Source organism: Lycium barbarum, chromosome 4, assembly GCF_019175385.1.
Source record: "Lycium barbarum isolate Lr01 chromosome 4, ASM1917538v2, whole genome shotgun sequence".
Taxonomy (NCBI): Eukaryota; Viridiplantae; Streptophyta; class Magnoliopsida; order Solanales; family Solanaceae; genus Lycium; species Lycium barbarum.
The window spans coordinates 129624397-129650071 of record NC_083340.1 but is presented as its reverse complement, the minus strand read 5'-3'; the positions used below and the strand labels follow the sequence as shown (position 1 = coordinate 129650071).

The 25675-nt window shown below is 34.8% G+C and overlaps 2 protein-coding genes across 2 annotated transcripts; both read left to right on the top strand.

Annotated features, from left to right (window-relative positions):
* Window positions 1–8864: 8864 nt before the first annotated feature.
* On the top strand, window positions 8865–14213 carry LOC132636447 (homogentisate 1,2-dioxygenase). The gene is given in 10 exon segments (XM_060353313.1): window positions 8865–9269; window positions 10258–10488; window positions 11509–11588; window positions 11680–11847; window positions 12067–12242; window positions 12581–12650; window positions 12798–12952; window positions 13036–13119; window positions 13674–13881; window positions 13884–14213. Coding segments are annotated over 10 exon segments (1446 nt in total). The 5' UTR covers window positions 8865–9063; the 3' UTR covers window positions 13952–14213.
* Window positions 14214–18090: 3877 nt separating this feature from the next.
* LOC132636446 (sodium/calcium exchanger NCL-like) lies at window positions 18091–24737 on the top strand. Its single transcript, XM_060353312.1, has 8 exons — window positions 18091–18348; window positions 19348–19617; window positions 21071–21256; window positions 21926–22107; window positions 22573–22718; window positions 22798–23074; window positions 23152–23454; window positions 24275–24737. The coding sequence occupies exons 1-8, from the start codon at window positions 18234–18236 to the stop codon at window positions 24521–24523; spliced, it is 1728 nt and encodes a 575-aa protein (XP_060209295.1). The 5' UTR covers window positions 18091–18233; the 3' UTR covers window positions 24524–24737.
* Window positions 24738–25675: the final 938 nt, after the last annotated feature.

Genomic DNA, 25675 nt, shown 5'->3' with positions numbered 1-25675 from the left:
CTGATTTGACAGTTAGTTTTATCAAAAAGACAACATTATAACATTTATCATCATATATTTTCTATCTTGAAAAAAAGATTAAATTAGCAATATTTATTTCTTCTTATACGCCTTTGGTTGCTTATGATGATTTGAAGAATGAACCTTTTTAAAGGCAACATAAGCTAATTGAAGGTGCCTAAGTTATCCTGAATTTTTTCGCGGTGGATTTCATCCAGCAACTCCGTAAAAACAGATGACCAGACCGCTGCTGAGCCTCTATCTGGTGGACGAAAATGATAGATGTAAAAATTTATGATAGTTTGAGATATAGGAATTAATATATTGACATATTTAGGTGCGACAATAACGGTGACAGAAACATATCACATACATCATGTGACGAAGATTATCGCAATTTCTACCATGAACTGAATCATATTTTGTTTTCCCATTAAAGATAACTATTTCTTGATTAATAGATTATTAAGATAAAGAAGTAATAGTACAAGAAGAAGGAGCTCGAGTAGCGGAGTGGTGAATTTTTTTTTCATCTCACTAAGGAATAAAAAGTCGTGCTTGAACTTAGAAGTGAGGGCCAACCCCTAATATTTATAGGCACCAGAAAGGAGAGAATCTTGAGAAAAAGATTATGTCATTTATAGATGATTTGAGTTTAATAGCATGTTTGGTCAGGTGTTCGACATCAAGTATCACTATGTTAAGCTCATGCATCTCAATATAAAGGAAGAGCGGAGGGGCACTAAAGGAAGTTTTTTTACGTTTGTTGTCATCTGCTTAGTAATCAAACAATATTTTACGGTTAGTTAGGGAGATAATTAATAAGCTATTAAAGGTAGTACTAATAGTCTTTAGCTTGAATATAATTTAGCATATTACAATAATATAATGCATCTCAATATAATGGGAGGGCCTAAAACAAATAGCGAAAATGAGGCCTCAAAATTCCTTGGCATACATGTGCAAAGCATGTGCCGATCATGTAGTAATAAATAAAACAGAAGGAGCTAGTAAAAAATGTAGATAACTACATTTAAATCCGTGTTTATTCAAGATTGATTTGACAGTTAATTTAATAAAAAATACATCATTGTAGCATTTCGCATTACATATATATATTTTCTTTCTTGAAAAAGATTAATATTAGCAGTACTTATTTCTTCTAATAATTGTTTATTCAAGATTGATTTGATAGTTAGTTTTATCAAAAAGCAACATTATAACATTTCTTATCATATGTTTTCTTTGTTGAAAGAAGACTAATATTACCAATATTTATTTCTTTTTATACGCTGTAACACTCCATAAATTTGGGTTAGGTGTGAATGTATTAAATGAGTATTAATGTGACATTTTGTTCATATGAAGTCCTATCCGGATAAGTTTGGGTGGAAATAATAACTTTAAGGTCAAGAAGAACAGTGAGGTGTATAAGATTTGATAGAATCGACTAAGTTTACGGTAGGTCTGACTTCCAGCCTAATTATGTGAAAATCCATTGAGAATTTGAGAAAACTTAAAACATGAAAGTTGTAGATTTTGAAATACCTTCCAACCATATATGGTGGAGCTCAAACGGAGCTCTGTGCGAGGAGTTACGCCTACTTTGCTGAACACTGTTGGTCGTCGCGACACTCGTGGGTCACATGGGTGGCGCAAGAAATTCATCTCTATAATTTTTTTTGCCTTGTGCACCACCTGTGACGCGCGATGGGGATGCGACGAACAAGTGCCGTACGACCCCATTTTTCTGGTTTCGAACCCTATAAGTTTAAAACTTCGTTATAACTCTTCCCCACTTCGTTTTGGCCGACTTTTTGAGAGAAAACAACCCTAAAGCTTCTCCAAAACCTCTAAGTGAGTTATTGATAAATTCCTATCAGTACTACATCAATCTAACATCAAATTAACACTAGTTCATCCTTTAAAACCATAGATTCTTAAAAACCGAAGAAAGCGTAATTGAAGGAGACTTTGGGAATTTTCTTAAAGGTATGTTCTTTGATCCTTAATGAGATTATTTAGAGGATTATGACTAGTGTATGGTATTAGAAACAATAAGAATCCATGGGTGATCATGGGGGATTTAAGCACACGTTTTTGGGATGAAAGAGCCCTAGTTTTTCAATAAGGGTAGGAACTCTTGGAATTTGGTTAAAGTTCTGAACTTTATCATTATTAATCATTGTAGAGTGATTGTTGAACCTTGGAAAAAACATTTGGTAGCGTTATAGCGGGAATCGAGGTATGTATCTTTTTTAACATACTTTTCAACCTTGAAAAATGGTTTCTTTGGCAAGTGTTCTGTCACGACCCAACCCGCCATGACTGACACCCACACTAACTCCTAGTGGGTGAACCAACATATAAGTCATCTATTCATTCAAGTCCGTTTTTATGTTAACCGTTTCAATCAGTTATTAACCATTAAAGCACAAGATAATCAAAATTAAGTCATGCCATAAAATAATGAAGTAAATGCGGAAGTCCTAACTATTACAAGCCCTAAAATCCGAAAGTCACCGTACAAGGACTCTAATCTAAACCATGTCTAAGGAATGTAATCTGTCTAAATAAATACAATGTCCGAAATATAAATAGACATCATAGAAGAAGATCTTCGGGCGGCCTGGCATGGATAGAAGCTCACCCTAAATCTGACAGCAAGTGGCCTCAACACTAGATATGAGGTCGGGTAGTACTCTCTGGATCACAATCTACATTCAAAAGAATGCAGCAAGGTAGTATCAGTACAAACATTATGTACCGGTAGATATCATAGGCCGACTAAGATTAGTATCATGCATACATCATAAAATAAATAAAATAGACAAGTCAGCCAACAACACGAAATCAATAACCCAACAATAAGGCAACAAGGGATATTACGAATCAAGTCATCCAAAGATATCCAAAATCAAATCAACAGAAACAACAAACGGGAACAAGTCCACCAACAACAACCATAAACTCGCTGTACACACATGCTAACTGATGTAATTTCTTAGTAGTCATGACCTGCAGGGGACCCATGGTGTCCATGTACCACTTGTTTCGGATACTCATCGGACACGAGCCATAATTTCTCTACTCCGGAAAGAACTTCAGACGCGGTCCACATCATGTACCACTCATTTTCGGAACGAACCTCGGACCACGAGCCCATAATCTAGGTCACATTTGTGCCTTTTCATGCATATATACAATAGCATATCTCATCCTCTTGTTTTCAATACTCGAATTATCATTTTATGTCACAATTTCACCGAGAAGATCATATTAACTTCTCACCACAACAACTTCAAACTGTAGGTTCAACATAATAAATAGTGGCACGAAGCCTACACAGTCACTCAATCAATTACATATAGGAGTTCAACCACACACACATCATGTTTGAAGACTAGACATGCTTTCTTCTATCAAATTCACAACACATACAATCAACTAATCAAAGTCTAACTCAAGTAGACCGTAACCTACCTCAAATGTAGAGCTGGGACAACGCGAATCACTCTGCTACAGCTTTTCCCTTTCATAAATCCTCAGAATGCTCAAAGTCTAGGAATTAGAATGATCAATGAGTCATACTTACTCTAGTCACAAAATCAATTCAAGACACCCTTACTTTTAACTCCATTTCCACGGGTGAATGATTTCTAGGTGTAAAACAACCTAACTATGGCCTTAGTAACCACCAATCATCAATCTATAATAATATTTAATCAACACATTAATTACAAGCAGTTTCCATGGTCAAGCTACCATTTTTATGAAACCCTAAGTCTCAATTTACTTAGTTCATGACTCTAATGGTTCAATTCTTGATTAAGAGGAGTTAACCCAAGCCATTAGATGATAAATAAGTGGTAACAATCATAACCCATCAGTTATAGAATGTCTATTAGGTTCTAGGGTTACTATTCCTATTTCACCATTGAAGATCCATAAAAGGGATGATAATCATGAAGATGATAACGTGATGATTGAAAGGGATGGATGAGACTTACCTCTCAATAATATTCTTGCCCTAGCTTGGAAATTAGCCCTAGGTGCTTGTGGGGAACTGTTTTGGAGTTTTATGAATAAAGAATTCGGAACTAAGTGTTAAAAACTCGAAATTCTGCTCTTATGGACCACTACGGCGGTCAATTCACCGTTGCAGCGGTCTCACTAAAGCAGCCAAGTGCCCGCTATAACGGACCAAAAGGGGACTCACCTCCACCATGGCGGGCCTGATCCCGCTATAGCGGTTCCTTGCCCCCCATAGCGGACACCGAGACATCGACAGACCGATTGCGGCAGAAAATTGGCTGCTACAACGGTCCCACCATAGCGGTGCTACTTCCGCCGCAACGGTACCCCTGGACCAGTAAGCTCGCTAATTTCACAGTTTTTCAACTCCACCACCCAACATTTCATCCGAGGCCTCACAAACACAAACAAACATGCACATAGACATAAAAACACCCTACGAATCCACCCGTGGCCTCAGAATTCCCAACAGAGTTCTAATTTCCTCCGTCACTCCCCCCGATGGACTCAACAAAATCAAACAACAATCATAAATAAGTCAAGTTTTTAGTTCTTACACTTATAAAATTGAGTTTCTATTAGCTCGTTCTACCCTTGGGAAGATTCTATTTGGTGGGGTGATCCTACATTTTTCATAACAACCGGGAGGGTCGTTACACATTCGTGTGCGCGAGGGACAAACCCGCATTGAACCTTATGTGTATTATATTATCTATATGTATTCATGATTTTCCTATGAATGGATGACTGAAACTAAATTATAAAGCCTCAAGCTTGAACATGCTTTACCCCAAGGGATGACTTAACTTGGTTTTAAAAGAGATGATGTTCGAACTGTTTTTCCCCTACTATAGGATGATCGAATTGACTTATAAAATGATAATATTTAAACATGATTTTCCCCTATTATGTGATGATTGAACTTGGTTTCTAAAGCATGGGTCTTAATGTGTTTTGCCCTATGAACTGATTTTGGTGAGTTAAAAGTGGACTAATGATTGAACATGGTTTCTAAACTGATAAATGACTTAATCTACCCTATTAACGAGATAATGAACACAATTCATAATGAAAAATTTGGCTGTCATGTTATGACTTGTGATTCGGCTTTTATGTCATGATTTGAGATTCGACTTCCAAGCCATGACTTGTGATTCAGCTACTATGCCATGATTTTTATTGTTTGTGTTTGGCCTAGCAACTTGGGAGGAAGGATAGTCACTATGGATCCTATTAGCATTTGTTGAGCCATTCGGGAGGAAGAGTGACCCTCGAGGGTCGTTAGCCCTGGTGTGGTTCATGCCTAGCCATTCGGGAGGAAGAGTGGCCATCGAGGGTTGATAGCCCTGGTGTGGTCTTTGCCTAGCTATTCGAGAGGAAGGGTAGCCGTCATGAGTTGCCTTACGTGACCATCCCTTCGTTATGTTGATTTGGGCCTGTATTGACATGTGTCATAGTTTGGTTACCTGTGAGTGGCTTGTTGATGATCTTGAAATCATGAATGAGACGACTTAACATGATAAATGGTATAATAAGTTCAAATCGAAATATTCCTGTGTTATTGGCTTTTACTAGTGATGTTACTAAGGTTACTGGCTTACTCTATCTTTGGATTTCGAACTGTTCTTGGAAGGCTTAATGTAACGAGAACGACTTAAGGATTCAAATTGATTACTTCTGCATCATTAACCTATACTGGGTATTCATGAGATGTTATTATTTGTTTTGAACTTTTTCTCAGTACTGTTTTCCATTACACTTATTACGTGCATATTTTGCTATATAACTATTGTCCCGGAGACACTCATTGAGTGAACAGTACTCAGGAATACCATTGTGTTTTTATGGTATGTTAGGTATCGAAGAAGAGCAGGTTCGTAATACGCGTACGAAGTAGGAGAACTTGCTGCTTTCCAGACTTATTGGTGAGCCCACACCCTTGTTCGTGGGACACCTCATCTATCTAATTTTATTATTTTAGTTTCAGGGTTGTGTCCCGATGAGTTAGACTCTGTTTATTTTCTTAGAAGCTCCATAATTAGATGATGTGTTGAGGGTATATTGTTGAAGTCTCGTTTGACTTGCGTTTGCCACATTTTACGACATCTTATTCTTATTAAACTTCCGCTGATTTTTATAAGTATGAGTAGGCTTTCAGTTACCCATAGATGACTGTTTTAAATAAATGTTAAAATATTATCAAAATAGATTAGAATCTATTGATTTTATGAGGTGCTTCCGGCGTTGTTCATGACATCGGATGCATGTTACACCAGGATCAGGTTTGGGTCATGACATACGCCTTTGGTTGCTTATGATAATTTGAAGAACGAACCTTTTTAAAGGCCCCATAAGCTAATTGAAGGTGCCTAAGTACTCTTGAAAGTTTTTCTCGGTGGATTTCGTCCAGCAGCTCATAGAAGGCAAATGACCATACCGCCACTGGAGCTGGTGGACGAAAATGATGGATGTATTTTTTTTTTTTTTGATAGTTTGAGCTATAGGAATTATGTATTGGCATGTGTAGGTGCGACAATAACGGTGACAGAAATAGATCACGAATGTTATCTAAAGAAGATTTGTCGCGATTTCTAGCACGAGCTAAACCATATTTTAATCGGCCAATAAAAATAACTATTTCTTGATTAAGAAAGTTTAAGTTGTAATATTGATTTTTAAGAGAAACAAATATATAATAGCACAAGAAGAGGAAGAAGTGAGACATAGAATGGTTATCGAGTAGTGGAGTGATGAAGTTGTTTTCATCTCATTAAGGAAGTAAACCTTGTGCTTGAACTTGGAAGTGAGGGCTAAACCTTTATATTTTTTAGGCACCAGAAATGGAGAGGATCTTGAGTCGACAACATAAGCTTATTTAGAGCTCGTGCATCTCAATATAATGGGAGGGCTTAAAACAAATATTTTATAAAAAAAGCCTCGAAATTTCTTGGCATACACGTGTAACGCACATGCCGATAAACTAGTATAAATAAAATAAAAGGAGCTAGTAGAAAATGCAGACAACAACATATAAGTACTTGTTTATTCAAAATTGACTTGAAAGTTAATTTATTCAAAAAGACAACATTATAGCATTTCTTATCATATATTTTCTTTCTTGAAGGAAGATTAATATTGGCACTACTTATTTCTTCTTATATGCCTTGGGTTACTTAAGATGATTTCAAGAAGGAACCTTTTCAAAGGCTCCATAAGCTAAATATTGAAGGTGCCTAAGTATTACTAAAAAATTTCGCAATGGATTTCACCCAGCAGCTTTGTAGACGGCGGCTGACCAGGCTGTCACTGAAGCTGGTGGATTAAAATATAGATATGAATAATAACCTAAAATACAGAAATTGTGCATTGACATATGTAGGAGCAACAACGACGGTGATAGAAACAAATAACAGATGTTACTTGAAGAAGACTTGTCACAATTCCTAGCACCAACTGGACCAGATTTTAATCGGCCAATGAAGATAACTATTTTTTTATTAAGAAAATTTGAATTGTAATCAAACTTATTAAGATAAAATAAATAATAGCACAAGAAGAAGGAGTGAGAATGAGTTATGGGGTAGCGGAGCGGTGAATTTGTTTTTCATCATTATAAATTAATAACAAAAACAGATTAATACTTCACACTTTATACGACTAAATTTTTCTGCCTATAAACATATATAGAGATAAATATCGAACAATAAATCCAAACTCCGATAAAAAGGAAATATTACTCATTAATACAAATAAATATGCTCACCCGGTGATTAAAATTTATTTAAGAATAGAAAGAACTTATACAATCAAACCTCTATATAATTGTCATTCATTATAACAATATTTCACTATAACAACTTGATTTTCTCTGGAACCGATTTTTCATGTTATATTTTACTTCTCTATAACAACATTCTACCTATAATAACAGTGACATTCATTATAACGGTACACTCTTTGTAAAATTACGTCTTTATAACAGTCATACTCAAATATTGTGTAATACTATATTGTAAGAGATATATGTATAAAAATAAAATATTAAAATATTTATGATAATCATCATTAATGTCATGCATGTAGTAAATTTCAGGTACGATTATCTAAAAGGAAATAAATATATTTCTCATAGTAATCTGATTTAGCCTTGAAAATTTTCAAAATCACCTATTTTTATTTCCTTGATTTTGGTAGCTTTAATTAGTCTGTTTTAAGTTTAAATGTCTGCAAGACCAAATCAGAGTACTATGAGAAACATATTTTTTCTCCTCTTAATATATGCAAACAATTGAATCTTACGATTTAATGTATTCTCAATATAGTTAACACAATTGGTATGACAATATCTCTGAATATTTGCAGAACTTTAACTTTGCTATCTTCCTTTGATTCTAATTCTTTATTGGTATGATACAACTAGTAATGAATTTATTAATAATTTATTAATCTTTTGATTTTTTTTTAATTAATGAGATATGAAAATCAATTAAAATTTTAAAATTAACAAGTTGTTTTCGTTTATAACATAAAAAGTACAGAAAAATAATTGTTTCCGTACTTTTATTTATAACAGCTAAATGAGATCTAAACATCAAATATTAATATACATACATAACAACACATCACTGTAGCAGCCATAAAATTTGAAAGTAGATACAGTATAGTTGATGCCTGGTGTTGTGGTTAGCATCACAGACAAAGGTTGTAGGGCGTTGAGTAATATATATGTCAAAATAGCATTTTAAACTTTGTAATCAATCAACAACATCACATAAAAGGAGATAGCTCAGTTCCGTATGAAACTCGCAAAAATGTGTGGGGATGTGTGTGTTCCTCAAACAGCACGCCTCTATCAAAGGATCATAGTGCCACGACATCACAGCCTCCCTTCCGTCCTTCCTACTGACTATTATACTTTCGGACACAAATTTACAAATGTGAACTGTCTTTAAAAGTCTTAACAAGAGCTAAAAATAAATATCATTCAACTGTAAGGAGCTAGCAGCGTCTATCCCCAAAAAATAAAACATGGAGTGCAAAGATAGCAGCAAAACTTCTAATATTCCTTCTAATTTGGACTACAAAACAGGATTTGGAAATCATTTTTCATCTGAAGCTATAGCTGGTGCTTTACCCCAAGGTCAAAATAGTCCACTTATTTGCCCTTTTGGTCTTTATGCTGAACAGATCTCTGGCACTTCTTTTACTTCACCTCGCAAACTTAACCAACGCAGGTTAGTTCACTTCTCTCTAGCTAAAATCCTACTATTAACTTTGTCCATGTGAATCTGTTTGACTAGATAAAGTTTAAATAGAAAAAATATTTTTTTGAGACTTGTCGTATAAGGTATGGATTCATTAAGGTCAAATAGGAAGTTTGAGTTAAATTAATAGTAACACTAATTAAGGAAAGATGTTTTTCTTGTTAGGATTGATTAAAAGGGAAAAAGTGAAAAGAATATACCACATCGGTAATGGACGAGAACACTTGACTCCTTATTAAAGCTTGGACAATCATCCACCTTTTGAGCTAGCTTTTGGGGTGTGAGTTAGGCCCAATACCTAATTGACAAAAAGTATTACATAAATGTACAGAAAGAGTACATATAGACAGACTGAGTAGATTGATACTAAGCAGGAAGTGACCCTTTAGTGAGAGTACAATAAATCAGTTCAAAAGTTACTGCTCCCTTTGTTCAAGATTGATTAAAGTTGAATAGGGGGTTTGGATATTAGACCTTGTTTGGATTGGATGTGAATTTCATTAAAGAAAAAAGGTTGAAGTTTTTTCAATATTTCACCAAGATTTCGCATAATGAAAACTGCTTGCCTAACTTCAACATGCCAATAATGACTTCAGCCATTTCCAAAAATGAACAGTCTTCCATATAGAAATATATCAGCCCTCCGTCCCAATTTATGTGGAGTTGTTTGACTGGGCATGGAATTTAGGAATGAATGAGAACTTTTGAAACTTGTGGTCTAAAACAGGTTATAGATATTTGTGTTACCAGATATAGAAATGTGTCATTTTCTTTTATACCAACTAAAAAGGAAAGTGTATTATATAAATTGGGACGGAGAGAGTTAAAATGGGACTTTTTCTTTCTTTCTTTTTAATGGATACTGAGGATTTGTATAGTCATTAATGCTCGTTTAGGATTGAGGTGTAGTTGATTGATAGATTGGTAATGTTACTGAGAGAATTTTTTGTTTGTGCAGTTGGTTATATCGTATTAAGCCATCGGTTACGCACGAACCATTTAGACCAAGAATACCAAGACATGAAAAGCTTGTGAGTGAATTCAACCAATCAAACAGTTCTGCTACACCAACTCAACTACGGTGGAAGCCTGTGGAGATCCCAGAAACACCGACTGATTTTGTCGACGGTTTGTACACTATATGCGGGGCTGGCAGCTCATATCTCCGACATGGTTTTGCTATTCACATGTAATTGGTATTTCAAACTTGCTCTACTATTATGAGCACTATGTCCTTCTGATGGAGTTGTGCACATAGTTGTTGCTTGCTTATGTTTTTTTTTTTTTTTTTTTTTTTTTTTGTGGTGAATTTATAGCATTAAGATTGACATTCGTTATGCTCTGGATATAAGCAGCTACTCTTAGGGATTGGCTTCTGATTCTGTTGCTTTTGCTTTCTAAGCCGAGAGTATATTGGGTCTCCTTAACATTATGGACCGTGATCTGCTAAAATAACAACAACAACAACCCAGTGGAATCCCACACCGTGGGGTCTGGGGAGGGTAGAGTGTACGCAGACCTTACTCCTATCAAGGTGTAGGACGGCTGTTTCTGAAAGACCCTCGGCTCAATAAAAAGCATAAAAAGAGGTCAGATAAGGCTAAAAAATTCAAAGTGATATGTAAATGCAAATAACGAAAGCGACACAGATAAGATAGAATAATCAAAATACAGGAAATAATCAAAGTGATCTGCTAAAATAAATTTGGGATAATTACATTTTTGGACCGCTCCACAACATAATAGCCGGTAAATGTATATGTTTTGTATATTAAGTATACATATAATATACATGAAATATCCATAAATATGCATATAATACACATAATCAGTGTATGGGTTTTGTATGTTTTGGCTAGCACCCATAATTAATTTTAGCCGACGGGCCAAAAATGAAAAAAATCCCAATGAATTTCTCTTGTGAATAGTCAATGACGTGTATGGAATATCAACTTAGCACAACACCTATTACAGATGGTATTTGTAGGTACCAAATTAGGAACTAGGTATCAGTATCGTAGGTTGACATGAAGAATGTCCATCATCCTTTTTTTGGGGTCTGCATATATTATCATCCTTTTTTTGGGGTCTGCATATATGACAATATAGTATCTTACCTTTTTGTGTCTGAATGCAATTACAACTAGATCTGATGCTCAGTAGATCAAGTGATAATTTTGTCTGTTTATAAGCCTTGTTGAAAATGCAGGTATACTGCCAACAAATCAATGGAGAACTCTGCCTTCTGTAATGCTGATGGTGACTTTCTGATTGTTCCTCAAAAAGGAAGTAAGTGTCATCTGTTTGCTCGTATTCAGCGCCAAATTTGTTGACATGTGCCTTGAAACTCTTTATTACTCTGCTTTTCTTCGTCATGTAGGGTTGTGGATTACAACTGAATGCGGAAGATTGCAAGTTTGTCTTGGTGAAATAGTGATTTTGCCTCAAGGATTTCGGTTTGCTGTTGACCTTCCGGACGGACCTTCACGTGGTTATGTTGCTGAAATTTTCGGAACTCATCTTCAACTTCCTGATCTGGGGCCAATAGGTGCTTTAGAAAGTGTAAAACTACTTAGTATTATTTAGCTATGTTGCTCGGACTCTCCAAAAATGTTGCTTCACCCATGTCGGATTCTCCAAAAATGCACTACTTTTGGAGAATCCGACACGCACCCGTCGACATTTCTAAAGAGTCCGAGGAACATAGCTATTTACACAGCTGATATTATTTACTGATAATATGGCATTTGAACATGTATTTAATTAGGCGCAAATGGCCTGGCTGCTCCGAGGGATTTTCTTGTTCCTGTTGCCTGGTATGAAGATGGGTCCCGTCCAGGTTACACTATTGTGCAGAAGTATGGAGGTGAACTCTTCACTGCGAAGCAGGACTTCTCTCCTTTTAATGTGGTCGCTTGGCATGGCAATTATGTTCCTTATAAGGCGGGTATTTCTCTATATTTCAATCTCTCATAATATGGTTGCCTTGCTCATATTTTAGGGATTTTTTCATTTTTGGCCCTTTGGCCTAATTTCGGGTGCTAGCCAAAATATACAAAACTATGCTCAGATTATGTGTATTGTATGTATGTATATTTGTGTATAATATATGTTATATCTATACTTAATATACAAAACCTTTACATTTGCTAGCTATTATTCTTTTGAGCAATCCAAAAATGTAATTATCCCCATATGATTTTCTAATTTACGTTGCTACATGGAAACTCGATGCTGTCTGTCTTCTTAGTCCTGACGCAATATATTTCCTCAATTTGCAGTATGATTTAAACAAGTTCTGCCCTTACAATACTGTGTTGATGGACCACAGTGATCCTTCAATAAACACAGGTTGGTTAGTTTTATTTAGTTACTATAGGTTCCAAGTATTACCAATGTTCTGTCATCTATTAATTGTCATTGATCTGTGTGAATCTTGTTCTTAAATTTTATCATTGTCGCTAGTTACATTTGTTCTTGTTTCATAAATCAATGCAGTTTTGACAGCACCGACGGATAAACCTGGTGTGGCGTTGCTCGACTTTGTCATTTTTCCTCCCCGTTGGTTGGTTGCGGAACACACTTTTCGTCCTCCATATTATCATCGCAATTGTATGAGCGAATTTATGGGTCTAATCTATGGGGGATACGAGGTTATTTATCTCACTCTTGCTTGAAGTCGTATACAATTCTGGGGTTATTTCACACATTTTTAATGCAGTTAAACTTGTTTCAGGCAAAAGCTGATGGATTTCTCCCTGGCGGGGCGAGCCTTCATAGCTGCATGACTCCTCATGGTCCTGATACCAAAACATATGAGGTAATTTCTGATCTATTTGCCTTTTAGTTCCTCAAATGTCAACAACTTACTGTTTTGGTCCTTGAGATTTCTGATTAAGCACATTTAACCTCAAGTATTATCTGGACGTTTGATCCTTCTACTTCCGAATCTTCACAAATGTAACGGGTTCTTAACTGCTAAACTATTTAATTATTGATGTGTTATATGTTGAATTGTATTGTTACTCCATACACATTTGAGGGTAATTCTAAAAATAGTTTAAATATCAATATTTTTTTTATAAAAGAGCCAAATACACACATTTTGGTTAGAAGCTTAATGTGCTTAGCCAAATATTACCAGGTCAATGAGAATGTGCCAATAGTTGAGGACCAAAAGTGCAATTATCTCAAAATAATTACTATTATTAATTACCAATGGAGAGTTTTTCTAAAAACTCTCTTGCAAAACGCAATTCGTCCAGTTCAATTGCGCGCTTGTGACCTGTGAGTCATAACCATAATTTGTTGTTACATATATGTAGTACTTTTTGTGTTTCACCAAATGACCCTGCTGCCATAAACCATTGACAGGCTACCATTGCACTTGGAAATGAAGCGGGTCCACATAAAATAGCTAATACCATGGCTTTTATGTTCGAGTCTTGCTTAATACCCCGAGTATGTCCATGGGCACTTGAATCTCCATTTATGGATCACGACTATTACCAGTGTTGGATCGGTTTGAAGTCTCACTTCTCAGGACTATCTGTGAATGAAGACAACCACGATTTGCAGAATGGAAAACCTATAGAAAGGTGAAATGCTCATCGTTCAGGCTAGCTTCTGTAGTTCCTCCTAAAGTGACTTAGCTTGTACATAAGGTGTTACGGGCATGTAAAATGTAAAAAACACTACGTTTGTATCGGATCAAAAGATTAGGATGGCAATTCCAGTGCAGATACGGTGCTAAGATGAAACTAATGTTCTATGAAATTGGTACCACTTGCACAGTAAGTAGAAATGCATTACCATGATGCTGTTGTAGTAGTTTTTATGGTGTTGTATATATAAAGATGGAACTATCGTGGAATACTTCTAGCAATTGCAATAACAATGAGTTATTTGACAATAGTTTCATTTGTGGTAATTGTCTAATTAGTAAAAATGGGAAACCAAGTTCCTTTTTCTATTACTGTCATGCTCCTCTAGACTACGTCCTCAATGAATCTGGATGTTTTTCTTTTTTGTTTCAAGCCACAAGTAAGTAAGCGGTTGGACATAAGAATTGTGAAATTTGAAAAAGGTAGTATTGTATTTGTTTTCAAGTTGAAAATGGTTTTTGAAAATTAGAGTTGTGTTTGGACATGAATACAAATTGTAGTTTTTTAAATTTTTGTGAGAGATTTGGAGTAAAATTTGTGAAAATAATTTTTTGGAGTTTCCCGAATTTCGGAAAAATTGTTACAATTTTATGTCCAAATAGTTTTTAAAAATAAAATTCATGAAAAAAAAAATACCATCCATGGCCAAATGGGCACTAACGATATGATTAACTTGCATGAAGAAAAATCAACTGAAATATAGAAATCGGCATAACAAACAAACGGATTAAATTAACTTAGCTTATTGTAATTTATTTTCCCCGTTTCTTTGTGGTCCTCTTTGGACATCTTGTACTTATCCGATTTACTTCATTAATGCAAGGTCCGTGCTATGAGTGTCATTTTAGTCTTCTTCCCTATCATATGATGTTTGACATTTTCAAATATAAAAAACAGCAACAATAATTTATGCCTCAGTCTCAAATAAGTTGAGGTCAATTTTATGAATTTTTACTTTCCAATATATGCTTATTTTATCACGAAGATTCATCATGAATTAACAAGTTTTACCTTGCTGTCAGTCTATCACAATCAGAGGCGGATCTAAGATTTTAACTTTAGGGGTTCAATCTTCTAAATTTTTTAGTATTGAATCATTATATTTCTTAAGGTTATGACTTCATATCTATTATTTAGTGTAAATTTAATAAATTTTTACACATAAATCTGTACACCATATTAAAAGTTTGGGGTTCAATTGAACTCCAAGTTATAGTGTTACATCCGCCTCTGACCACAATCCTCTTTTATCCGGGCTTCGAACTGACAATATGAGTGAGCTCACACATATTGGAGTTAAAAAAAAATTAAGTAGTGTATGTTTATCTAAATAAGATTATGATTTAGAATATTACTTCTGTATTAAATGTAAGAAAAATTATTTAAGAAAAACAAATTATTGTATAATACTCCCAAACCTGTCTCTTTCTTCGGATTGGAGGCGGCGACGGAATATCTATGTGGGCAGTTGGCCGTAGGTGAACTCAACTTAGATCATGGGTGTGGGGGCAGAACACAGAACTTTAATATTCCATCTTTTTCAATTTATGTAAATTTATTTTCTTATTAATCTGTGCTAAAAAAATCACTCCTTCATATATTTAGAAAACAATTTATATTTATGAAATAATTTATAACCACACAAAATATATGTGACTCATCTAATATCAAAAGTTTAAAAATCTTCACTTCTTTCTTAAACTCCGTGTCCAGTCAAATGAGTTCATATAAATTGAAACAGAGGGAGTATGTTTGTACCTCAATACATTGAGACCATGAACACATGTTATGTATCATATTATACTAAAAGTGGGAAGGTCCTACCTTCAAAGTTAGATTACAATTTTACCCCTACAGTAAATTCAAATGTAATAAAATATTTAATTAAATAGTAATATTTTAATTACATAAAGGTAACATAATTAAAGATCTGATTAAATAGTAATATTTAAATTACTGAGTGAATAAGAAATCCAGCATCCTGATTAATTTTATTTCTTTTGTTCCACCAGTTTTCTAAGTTTAATTACCTTAATTATCCAGCCTTAATTGTTTGTTTCTTTATCTTCCACGGATGATTACTTTTATTGTTCTATCAATTTTGTAGGTTTACAAGATCAACCAAACCAAATACCCACTTATCTCTTTCTGATCATTTTTTAATTTTTTTAATTCAAAATTCTACTTCTGTTTCAATGGACTAATTAATACACTTAATAATGATATTAATCTAATTCTTTAATGTCCGTTACTTTTTCCAGTTAACACAAAATTTTATCAGTATAGTGATAAAACTTATTAATTAGCCTAAGAAAACTGATAGTGGTATATACAATGACTCTTCGTTTTCTTCAATTGCATATGTAGCGGTGAAGAGTCACGATTCAATTCTATTCATAAAAACATCTCAATATGTGTATCAAAGGAACATCAAGCGGTGAAGAGTCACGACTTCCAATAGTATCTTATGTAGTTTTGGCTAATAATCTGATTTTCAATCGAAGTAGTTCTCTTCTTTTTTGAATTGTTTTGTTCTGACACCTGGAATTGAAACTCTTTATACAAATATGAACTCTAATGGAAATGAGTTTCTTGAAGTGAAATAGAAGAGAAAAACACATGAATTGTGTGGATTAATTGGTCTTTCAGGGATATATTTACTTTTAAATGAAGACTTGCATATATCTGCATTAGTCTTTTTTTTTTTTTGAAGGACAGATTTTCTTTTGAATTTTAATGTCAACAAAAACCTTTTGTCTCTAAATTTTATTTTGGATAAATGTAGACAGATTCACCAAGAACAACATTTATATAAAAACATTAAGGCAGTTATAATCATCTCACATATTTGCACCTTATAGCATCAAAATAACTTAATCACGAAACATACATATGTATTTAACCAATTTTTGTTCGAAGTCATATCACTTACAGAATTCATCATTTTAGCTTGCACATTTTTTTGTTTTATTTATGTCATTACAAAAAAAAAAATTCAAACGAGATTGGGATACACGTGCAACGCACGTGTCCAGAAACTAGTTTTATTTATACATGCTATTCTATTCATTCCAATTAATGTGATGGAGTTTGACGGGTAAAAGTGTAAGACCAATCTTAATGTCATTATTTTTCCTTTCACATTTATTCACTTCGGGGTAATTTCAGATATATTTTTTTGGGATTATTCTATTTAACATAAGAGACCAAAAGGACGGTGAAAGATTCATTGTTTAGCTAGATTGGCAAATAAGAGCATGACACTTGACTTTTTAAAGCTAAAAATGAAATTTTAACAGACAAGAGATAAATATAATTTAAAGAATGATCATAGGGTATATTTGTTGAGAAAGTATAACAGAGGGTAAATATAATTTATTTTTATTAGTAGAGGGGCAAATATGATTTTTTTCCAATTAAACAATACGTATCAAGTATAATAAAGTAATAAACTTTAAAGGAAGTGACATATTTTATATATTTAATTTATCCGCCTAATATTTGAGTACAAAAGCTTTTCGGATTTAAGTTCGAAAAGTTTAATAGGAAAAGTTTATACTATTCATATATTTAGGTGTTCAATCCAAATATATAGTGATTTAAGTCTCTAACTAAAATTCATTGGCAAATTTACGAGGATATTGATGTATTCGCCTATTACTATCATACTCCAAACAAGATTACAAGATCAAACGTTTCACAGTATATATATATCTGTGAATTTTGAGAGTTACAGAATTCAATTTTGACTGTAAGTTCAAGCATTAAATCTTTAAGTTTTTGAAATAAAATTTACATATTTAGAAATTTCGTGAAAAATGCTATAAGTCATAAAATTTAACAATTCAAAATATTTAATAAATATATGAAAAATTAGATAAAAAATACTTATTTAAATCTCAAAATTTAAACGGTGTTACATAAATTGAGACGGAGGGAGTATTATACTATTATTCAAACGTGTCTTTCATAATTTAAGGTATTTTTAAATACTATAGGACCGAATCTCTGCATCTTTTTCATGTGAAGAAACAAAGTATCTAATCCTATTTTCAAGAACGCTCCACACGTTCCTTACTGATGACACATCTTGCTTTACCGCTTTATTAAAAACAAAATGATTCAAACCAAATGAAAATTAATAAATTAATGCGCAGCCGACTCCAACTCCCACTAAACACAGCAAGATCTCGTGCATAATAATAATAATGATATATAGTATTGTATACTATAGTGATGTAGTGTAGATACTTTAGCACCATTAGCAAGAATGTCTGTAAAAACTTTTCTCCCTTTCTTTATCATCCTGATCTTCTCTGGTGCTGTTTACGGCCGCTTTATTAGCGACTCGTCCAGTAGTCTAATATCTGATGGAGTTCACAGCGGTAAGGAAAATATTTGATTGATAGAGTCATAAATTCTTTAAATGATCCATGCTTTTGAAAATAGCTATACTCTCTTTGTCTCAATTTATGTGATAGTTTTTACTTTTCGAAATTCAAACAACATAGAACTTTTATTTTGTCACCACCAAGTTGAGACAGAGAGAGCATAGTTATTTTTATGAAATCTTCACAAACTTTCAACTTCAACTTCAAATCCCAAATTCTCCAAAAAGTAGGAGTTAGGATTCCAAATTGTGATTTCATTTTTTTTTAAATGTAAAATTTGACCGATATGTTTATATATTTTTTTAAAAAAGATCCATCATTTTAAATTTTGCAAAAAATTATTCATGCTTGGCTCAAAAAAATTGTCCATACCATATGGAAGGATTATAGTATTAAAGAATAGCTAATTACAATTATTATTGATTTTTTGGACAAATGAATCTTTGTCAAGTTATGTGTATTTGAAAATTTGTAATAACATGTAATTGCAAATATTTATTTATAAAAGAAACATGGACATATGTGATTTATAGTATATACCGTTACCTTGTTGATGAACTGTGGTTTACTCCTTTGCTCCTTTAGTAAGATTGTAAAAGAGTAGGGAAGTTTGATATTTTTGACGAATTGTGGGGTTTTCATGTTTATGAGAAAAAATACTAACATAAGAAAATCCAAATTGCATGTCAATAACAACAATAACAACAAAATCCAAATAAAATTTCAAGTTTTCAACTTCAAATCAACATGATTTCAAATCACTTATGTCCCAACAGGCCCTTAAGATATTGAAGTTTAAGTCAATTTGACTCTCAAAAAACGAAAAGTATCACATAAATGAGATGGAGGGAGTAGTAGAAAACCTACATTAACTAGAAACAGGAAAATTTATTCCTAAATAAATTTGACTATAGGACCTCATTAGACATGAATTAAAATATCAAATCCTAACAATTTTGATTTCCTACAAGTTTGAATTATTTTTTCCAGCAGGGATCGGTCGGGACTCAGAAGTTCTCCGGCTGGACCGGAGTTATGCTGGCGCCGAGGAGAGTTGTGAACAGAGTTATGGATTTCTGCCTTGCACTAAAACTGCTCTCGGAAATGTTTTTCTCATTTTAGTCTATGGTTACCTTATGTTCCTTGCTGCTACCTATCTGTCTTCTGGTAGTGAACTGCTGCTGGAGATTTTAGGGCCAGGTCTTATCGGTGGACTATTCCTTCCTGTGCTTGGTGCTCTTCCTGATGCTATGCTCATTCTCGGTACGATTATTCATCTCTCATTTGGTTCACTAATTAACTTATAAAACTTCATTACACTATCAGTGCAGTTAATCAGTTTGTTTTACTTTTTTTTGTTTTTTGTTTTGATGCTCCTATTTTTTTTTTAGTTTTTTTTTTTTTTTTTTAATCTTTTGAGCTTTGAGGACGTTTAACGGCTTAAAGGAAATGAATCACCACGAGAGGGTTTTTTCTTATTTACAAGAGACGGAATTGAGATCCGATTTTCTTTTTAACCTTTCGAGTAATAATTACCGGGTAATAATTTTTGGAAAATAGAAGTCTGATGTTAAATTTTGCAATTGAATACGTGGTTTGAGCCAAATAGCACTTTGCAGTTACCTCTATGAGTTTTGTTGTTAGCATTATAATTTTATGTAGTATAATTATTTAGCTCAAAGTTATCTAATCATTACCCATAGCGCTTAACATCCTAGACCAGCTTTTAGGCTGCAAACTGATGGAGAGAAATATTGGCATGCACTTGTTTGTCAATATCAGTTATTTACCACCTTAGAACCTACAATAAAGTAGTTTTAGGCCTTTATCTACCAGAGTTCAAGCTTTGATAAAAAATTAAGCCAGTCCTTAGGATCCGTATGCGCCGAAGCACTGTTCAAACCTTATAACATGAGTCCTTGATCTTGTGGGGAAACAATGAAGTGAAAATAACTTAATAATGAGTAAGAATCACTTCTCACTCATGTTCAAGATCTAATATGCCAACTGATATTAAGGGATAAGAGGATTGATGCAATCATACTTGATTAAGAAATAGTGCATAAGAGTTTTTACTATGAGTAAATTTCACTTTGTCCCCTAGTTTGCAACAGCTAATTCTGTAACTTTGGCCTAGTAGTAAGAGCGAAGTTTTTGATGTGTGGGTTATGCGCACGTTATAGCTTTGTACCTGGCTGCAAACAAGAGCCTTGTTTTGTTGATGAAGTAAATGGTTCCATTTCTGGCATCAAGAAGATGCAAGTAGTTACAAAAGAGTGAGCAAAGTAACTAAGCTGCTCCATTACAATTTTCAATCTGAGGCCTTGGAGCTAACAAAGTTAAAAAAGGTGATGCAAGTAGTTACAGAAGAGTGAGCAATAAGTAACTAAGTAGCTCCATTACAACTATCAAGTTAAGTTTAAGGAGCTAGCAAAGTTCAAAAAGTTGGCTGAGGAGTCTATAGGAGACAAATAAACCCAACTATACAGATCCATAAGACATCTAGCAAGAGCCTGGTATTAGGTGGAGAAGAGTAAAGGGGCGGGCCCATTATCCATTGAGTTATGAACCGTTCGCCACTGGCCCTCGTGAATTTATTGGTCATTAAAAAAATGTTAACCTGGATGCCTGCTATATCATTTGAATTGAAACCATATAGTACAAGCCATGATGTACTTTCACAAATTTCTCATTTCTTTGAACTTCATTGTTTCAGTATCGGGGATATCTGGAAGTACTGCAGCTGCTCAGAGCCAGGTCTCCGTCGGAATGGGCTTATTAGCCGGGTCAACTGTTATGCTTATTACTGTTATTTGGGGTACCTGTTGCATTGTTGGCAAGTGTGACATACAAAATTCTGTTGCTGTAGACATGAAAGACACTAAAGGATTCAGCTTGACTGGTTTGCCACTTATCTCTTAGAATATGTGCACAGGATCATGTACAAGTTCCTTCTTGTTATTTCCTCTTTTTGTCTTTTCTGCAATATATTGCCATATACCACTTTCTGCTATTCGTTCTGCCTGTGCCTTTGTATATATTAAATCTACTCTCGTCTTTGAAATCATAGGGACATAAGGAGGATGTGTGAAAGGATTTTTTTAAAGGATTCTGGACTCTAAGGCAAGACAAAGAACTCGAGCTCGTTTTCTTGTAGAAATGCTGATCTCCAATAGTTAAGATTAGAATATGATCTTTGTCGAGAGAGTTCGTTGGTTACACGTGTGTGGCGGAATGCAGTGTGGGATCTCAGAAAAATTTGTCTACCATATGATTACTAATAATAATATTACACGGACTAAATATAAATATTTAGCTCATAGCACCTGGCTCTCATGGCCACTAGGGGAGCGGTGAAGACCAAAAATTTGGGGCTCGAAATATCTTTGATGACAGCATACTTGTTCCAATTTACTTAACTGGTCCGTGAAATTTGTTGGTGCTTTGCCGTATTATTTCCATACAGTTTACAGCATCAGTAACTTGTGCTTGTGCAAGTGATATTCCTGCTAGTATTTGTTAGATTTTGTGTTTCAAGATGCTTCTACTCAGTGAGTATCTGTCAATGTAGGTTCTGGTGTTAGTACTGACATCTGGACAAGCCATGCTGCAATGATAATGGCCGTGTCTGTAACTCCATTTCTTGTTGTCCAATTGCCACAGCTCCTCCATTCAACTTCAGGAAGACATTTAGCTGTCTTGATGGCTCTTATCATTTCACTTACACTGCTTGTTTCTTATTGCGTCTATCAGGTACGGTTGACATTTCCCATGTGTTTTTCTCTTTTGTTCACTGTGGGTAATCTCTTTTTCTTTCAAACTGCTAGATATCATCTGCAGAGATCTGCCTTGCCGGCACTTTGTGGAGATAAATATCTTTTTTTACAGTTTTGAACTGAATTTTCAAATCGGCAATAACAACGTTGCCCCATAATTGACCGTGCTCTGAGTAGTTTTTATCCCTGCATAGCCTGGATAACATAATTTCCTTATAACCACCTGAGTTCAAGTTGAACTTGTGTCAGAAGACAACCTGATGACTACTCTACACCTCTTCCTCTCCCAAAAAGAAGAAACGAATGAAGATAAATCTTTCTTGTCCCATTTACTAGGCGGTTAAATAGTTTCAATATTTTACAGTTGGAATCATGAGGCTGTTTCTTGTCTTCTTTTTATGAAGCAAAGTCGTTCTGAACTTCTCTTTATCGTTTAATGCAGGTCTTTCAGCCTTGGATACAAAGTAGACGACTGGCTTATATAAAACATAAGCATGTTATATCAGGAGTTCTGAAACGTTTAAGAATGCGAGCATTGGGGAGGCTTTGCACGGACCAGGGAGCACCAAATGTAGAAGTTCTAGAAAAGTAAGTTTGAACTGCTTTCTAGTTTCTGCATAGATTATTTTTAGAATGCTGATCAATGTGATGAAGGATTGTGTGACAGACTATTCGAGGCAATTGATGAAAATGATGATGGATATCTTTCCCGCGGTGAATTAAAAGCTCTGGTAGTAGGAATGCGTCTTGAAGAGATAAATTTAAATGAGTGTGATGCTGTAGAAAAGCTGATGAAAGACTTCGATACTTCTCATGATCAACGAGTTGAACTGTCTGAATTCATTGCCGGAGTTTCAAAGTGGCTTAATGAGGCCAGAGGTTCCAAGGTTCCTTCTCCTGAAGCTGGTCCTGATACAATGAAGTACCTCGGTGATTTGCATGAGGTTTGTTGAGTGTTGATGACCTCTTCTAGATAGTTCATTTCAACTAGTATAGTGATAAAATGTAGATGTGCTTGCAGGAAACAAGGAGAGAACACTATTTCTTAGGGGATCAAAGTGACGAAAATGTTGAGGCTGTTGAGAATCCCAGATCAATTACAATTAAGGCAGTTCTATTGCTGTTGCTGGGCACTGTCATTGCTGCTGTGTTTGCTGATCCCCTGGTGGATGCTGTCAATAATTTCTCAAGTGCCACAAGCATTCCGTCTTTCTTCATCTCATTCATTGTGTTGCCATTGGCAACCAACTCCAGTGAGGCAGTGTCGGCTATTATCTTTGCTAGCCGGAAAAAGTTGAGATCTGCATCATTAACATTTTCTGAGGTTTGTTTTCTAATGCAAGCTTTTGTGCTGTCTTGTAGTACCAATTGTGTTTTTTTTTCTACCCATTACTTGCGTCAATGAACCTGGGAGATCATTAATGAAAATTAGAAGGCGGACTTGATCCGAGGTTTCCCAATTTGTAAAATCCCTTAGGGTCATTCTATATGCAGGATGAGATAAAGAAGAGGTAAATGGTTGGAGGTGATTTGATGTAGGACGGTTGTTCCTCTGACCCTTTTGGTAAAACATCAGATAAGGATAGATATCCCATTAACTCCGCCTGTGTGAGCTCGCTCACATTGCCGGTCCCAAGCCTGGATAAAGGAGGAGGGTTGCCGAGGGTCAATCGGAAACAGCCTCCCTACCCAGGTAGGGGTAAGGCTGCGTACATCTTACCCTCCCCAGACCCCACTATTGTGGGATTACACTGGGTAGTGACCAAGGATAGATATCCCATTATTAATCTTGTCTCTTGTTTTTGGTGTGTTACCAGATGAAAACTTATGAACCTTCGCTACAAACTCCTCGCCTCTTTTCTACTAGCACAAATTTGCTATTAACTTGCTTATAGTTGCATTTCATCCTTTTACAAATTTGTTTGACATGAACCGTTGTAGGATCCACTTGATATAAGAACAAGCGATAATTACATCTTAATCCCAGCTATTTAGGAAAGAACTCATATTAACCCTCAATATACATTTCGCTCTATTTCAATCTCTTTTGTTTCAATAATCAATAATTTAGGTTTGAGCGGTTTGATCTCTTGTATAACTGATACAATTCTAGTATTGATAACATCTGTGATGGTACCTTGCAGTTATATGGAGCAGTGACTATGAACAATCTCCTTTGTCTATCCGTCTTCCTTGCTCTCGTCTACATCAGAGGATTGACATGGGATTTCTCGTCTGAAGTACTGGTTATTCTAATTGTTTGTGTTGTCATGGGGGTCTTTGCAAGCGTCCGTAGAACATTTCCCCTGTGGACTTCTTTTCTAGCTTTTCTACTTTATCCCTTCTCTCTTGTACTTGTATACGTTCTCGACTACAAATTCGGTTGGTCTTAGATCCTTTTGGTTGAATTTGTATATTTTTAGCTACGCCGCACTTAAGTTGCTCTTTGACTCTGCTAGAACTTCATTAACTTGGGAGTTGAGACGATTTGGTTGTATAATGTGTACTTGTAATTTCCAAGTGCTGTTTATTGGGTGAAGGTTTTCAAAGTTCCATCCAGTCAACCATATGATTAATGCAAGAGCAAACTGCTTCTGCATTTCCATTTCTCTCTTTTTTATATAATTTGCTGTTTTGCACACCTATAATTCCGCTTTTCTGCTATTATGTCTTAGCTTTTAGTAGTAAAGGAGGTAAAAGAAGATTGGAATTTTTACTTTTTGCTCTTCAAACATTCGCTTAAATTTTTGCTGGCTTCTTTTTGTTCGATCTCTCCTCCGCCCCACTCCCCCCAAAAGAAAAAAGGGATAGTTTCAATAATATACAATCCAACATAAAATATTATATCCACGTAGTCATATTTTTAATTTACATTCGCATTGCTAACTTTTCTTTTCAACAGTCTTTATACATACGATATACAACATTATACGCTTACTGTAGATAATGTATCAACCTTATATAAAAGTGTATAATAATGTATAAAAAGGCCATTTCGGATAAATATTTTTCACATCGACATAGTGTTATTTTCTCAACCAAAACAAAAAGAAAAGGTTCCCAAATGTTTCAAATCGCCACTAAGCTGAATCTGTTTCAATTGGCGACAGCAACTGCACTTTCAGTTTGAGAAAGTATCATTGTTCGAGTGGCACCTTTAATGATTCAAACACAAGACTACGGCTCCTTTCCTTCCTTCGACTCATAATTATAATTGGCGTAACACATGTTTTATTTTTCGACTTAATTAAGGATATATCTGTCAGTGTGACTACTATTTGAAGCCGGCATGATTCATCATCCGCGACGAAAGCAAGGAGGCTACTCTTGACCCCGCTCGAATTCAAGACTTCTGATTAGAGGAATCATCGGGAGCGTTACAATGAAATTTGTGGTGTAAAGCCAAACTTTTATGAAAGATTTTGAATAGATAGTATTCGTTTCTATTTTATATCTTTTAATTTGATTCCGAAGTTCAAGGATCTAACTTGAATCTGGTATTCTTAAAACCAATTGTGTTTACAATATATTAAACTTTGCAACCC

What these genes read in the sequence shown, in the direction of transcription:
- LOC132636446 (XM_060353312.1), top strand. Translation starts at nt 18,234, where the DNA reads ATGTCTGTAAAAACTTTTCTCCCTTTCTTTATCATCCTGATCTTCTCT. An exon ending in TTTCTTATTGCGTCTATCAG is followed by an intron (nt 22,108 to 22,572) that starts GTACGGTTGACA and finishes CGTTTAATGCAG; the next exon opens with GTCTTTCAGCCTTGGATACA. An exon ending in AATGTAGAAGTTCTAGAAAA is followed by an intron (nt 22,719 to 22,797) that starts GTAAGTTTGAAC and finishes ATTGTGTGACAG; the next exon opens with ACTATTCGAGGCAATTGATG.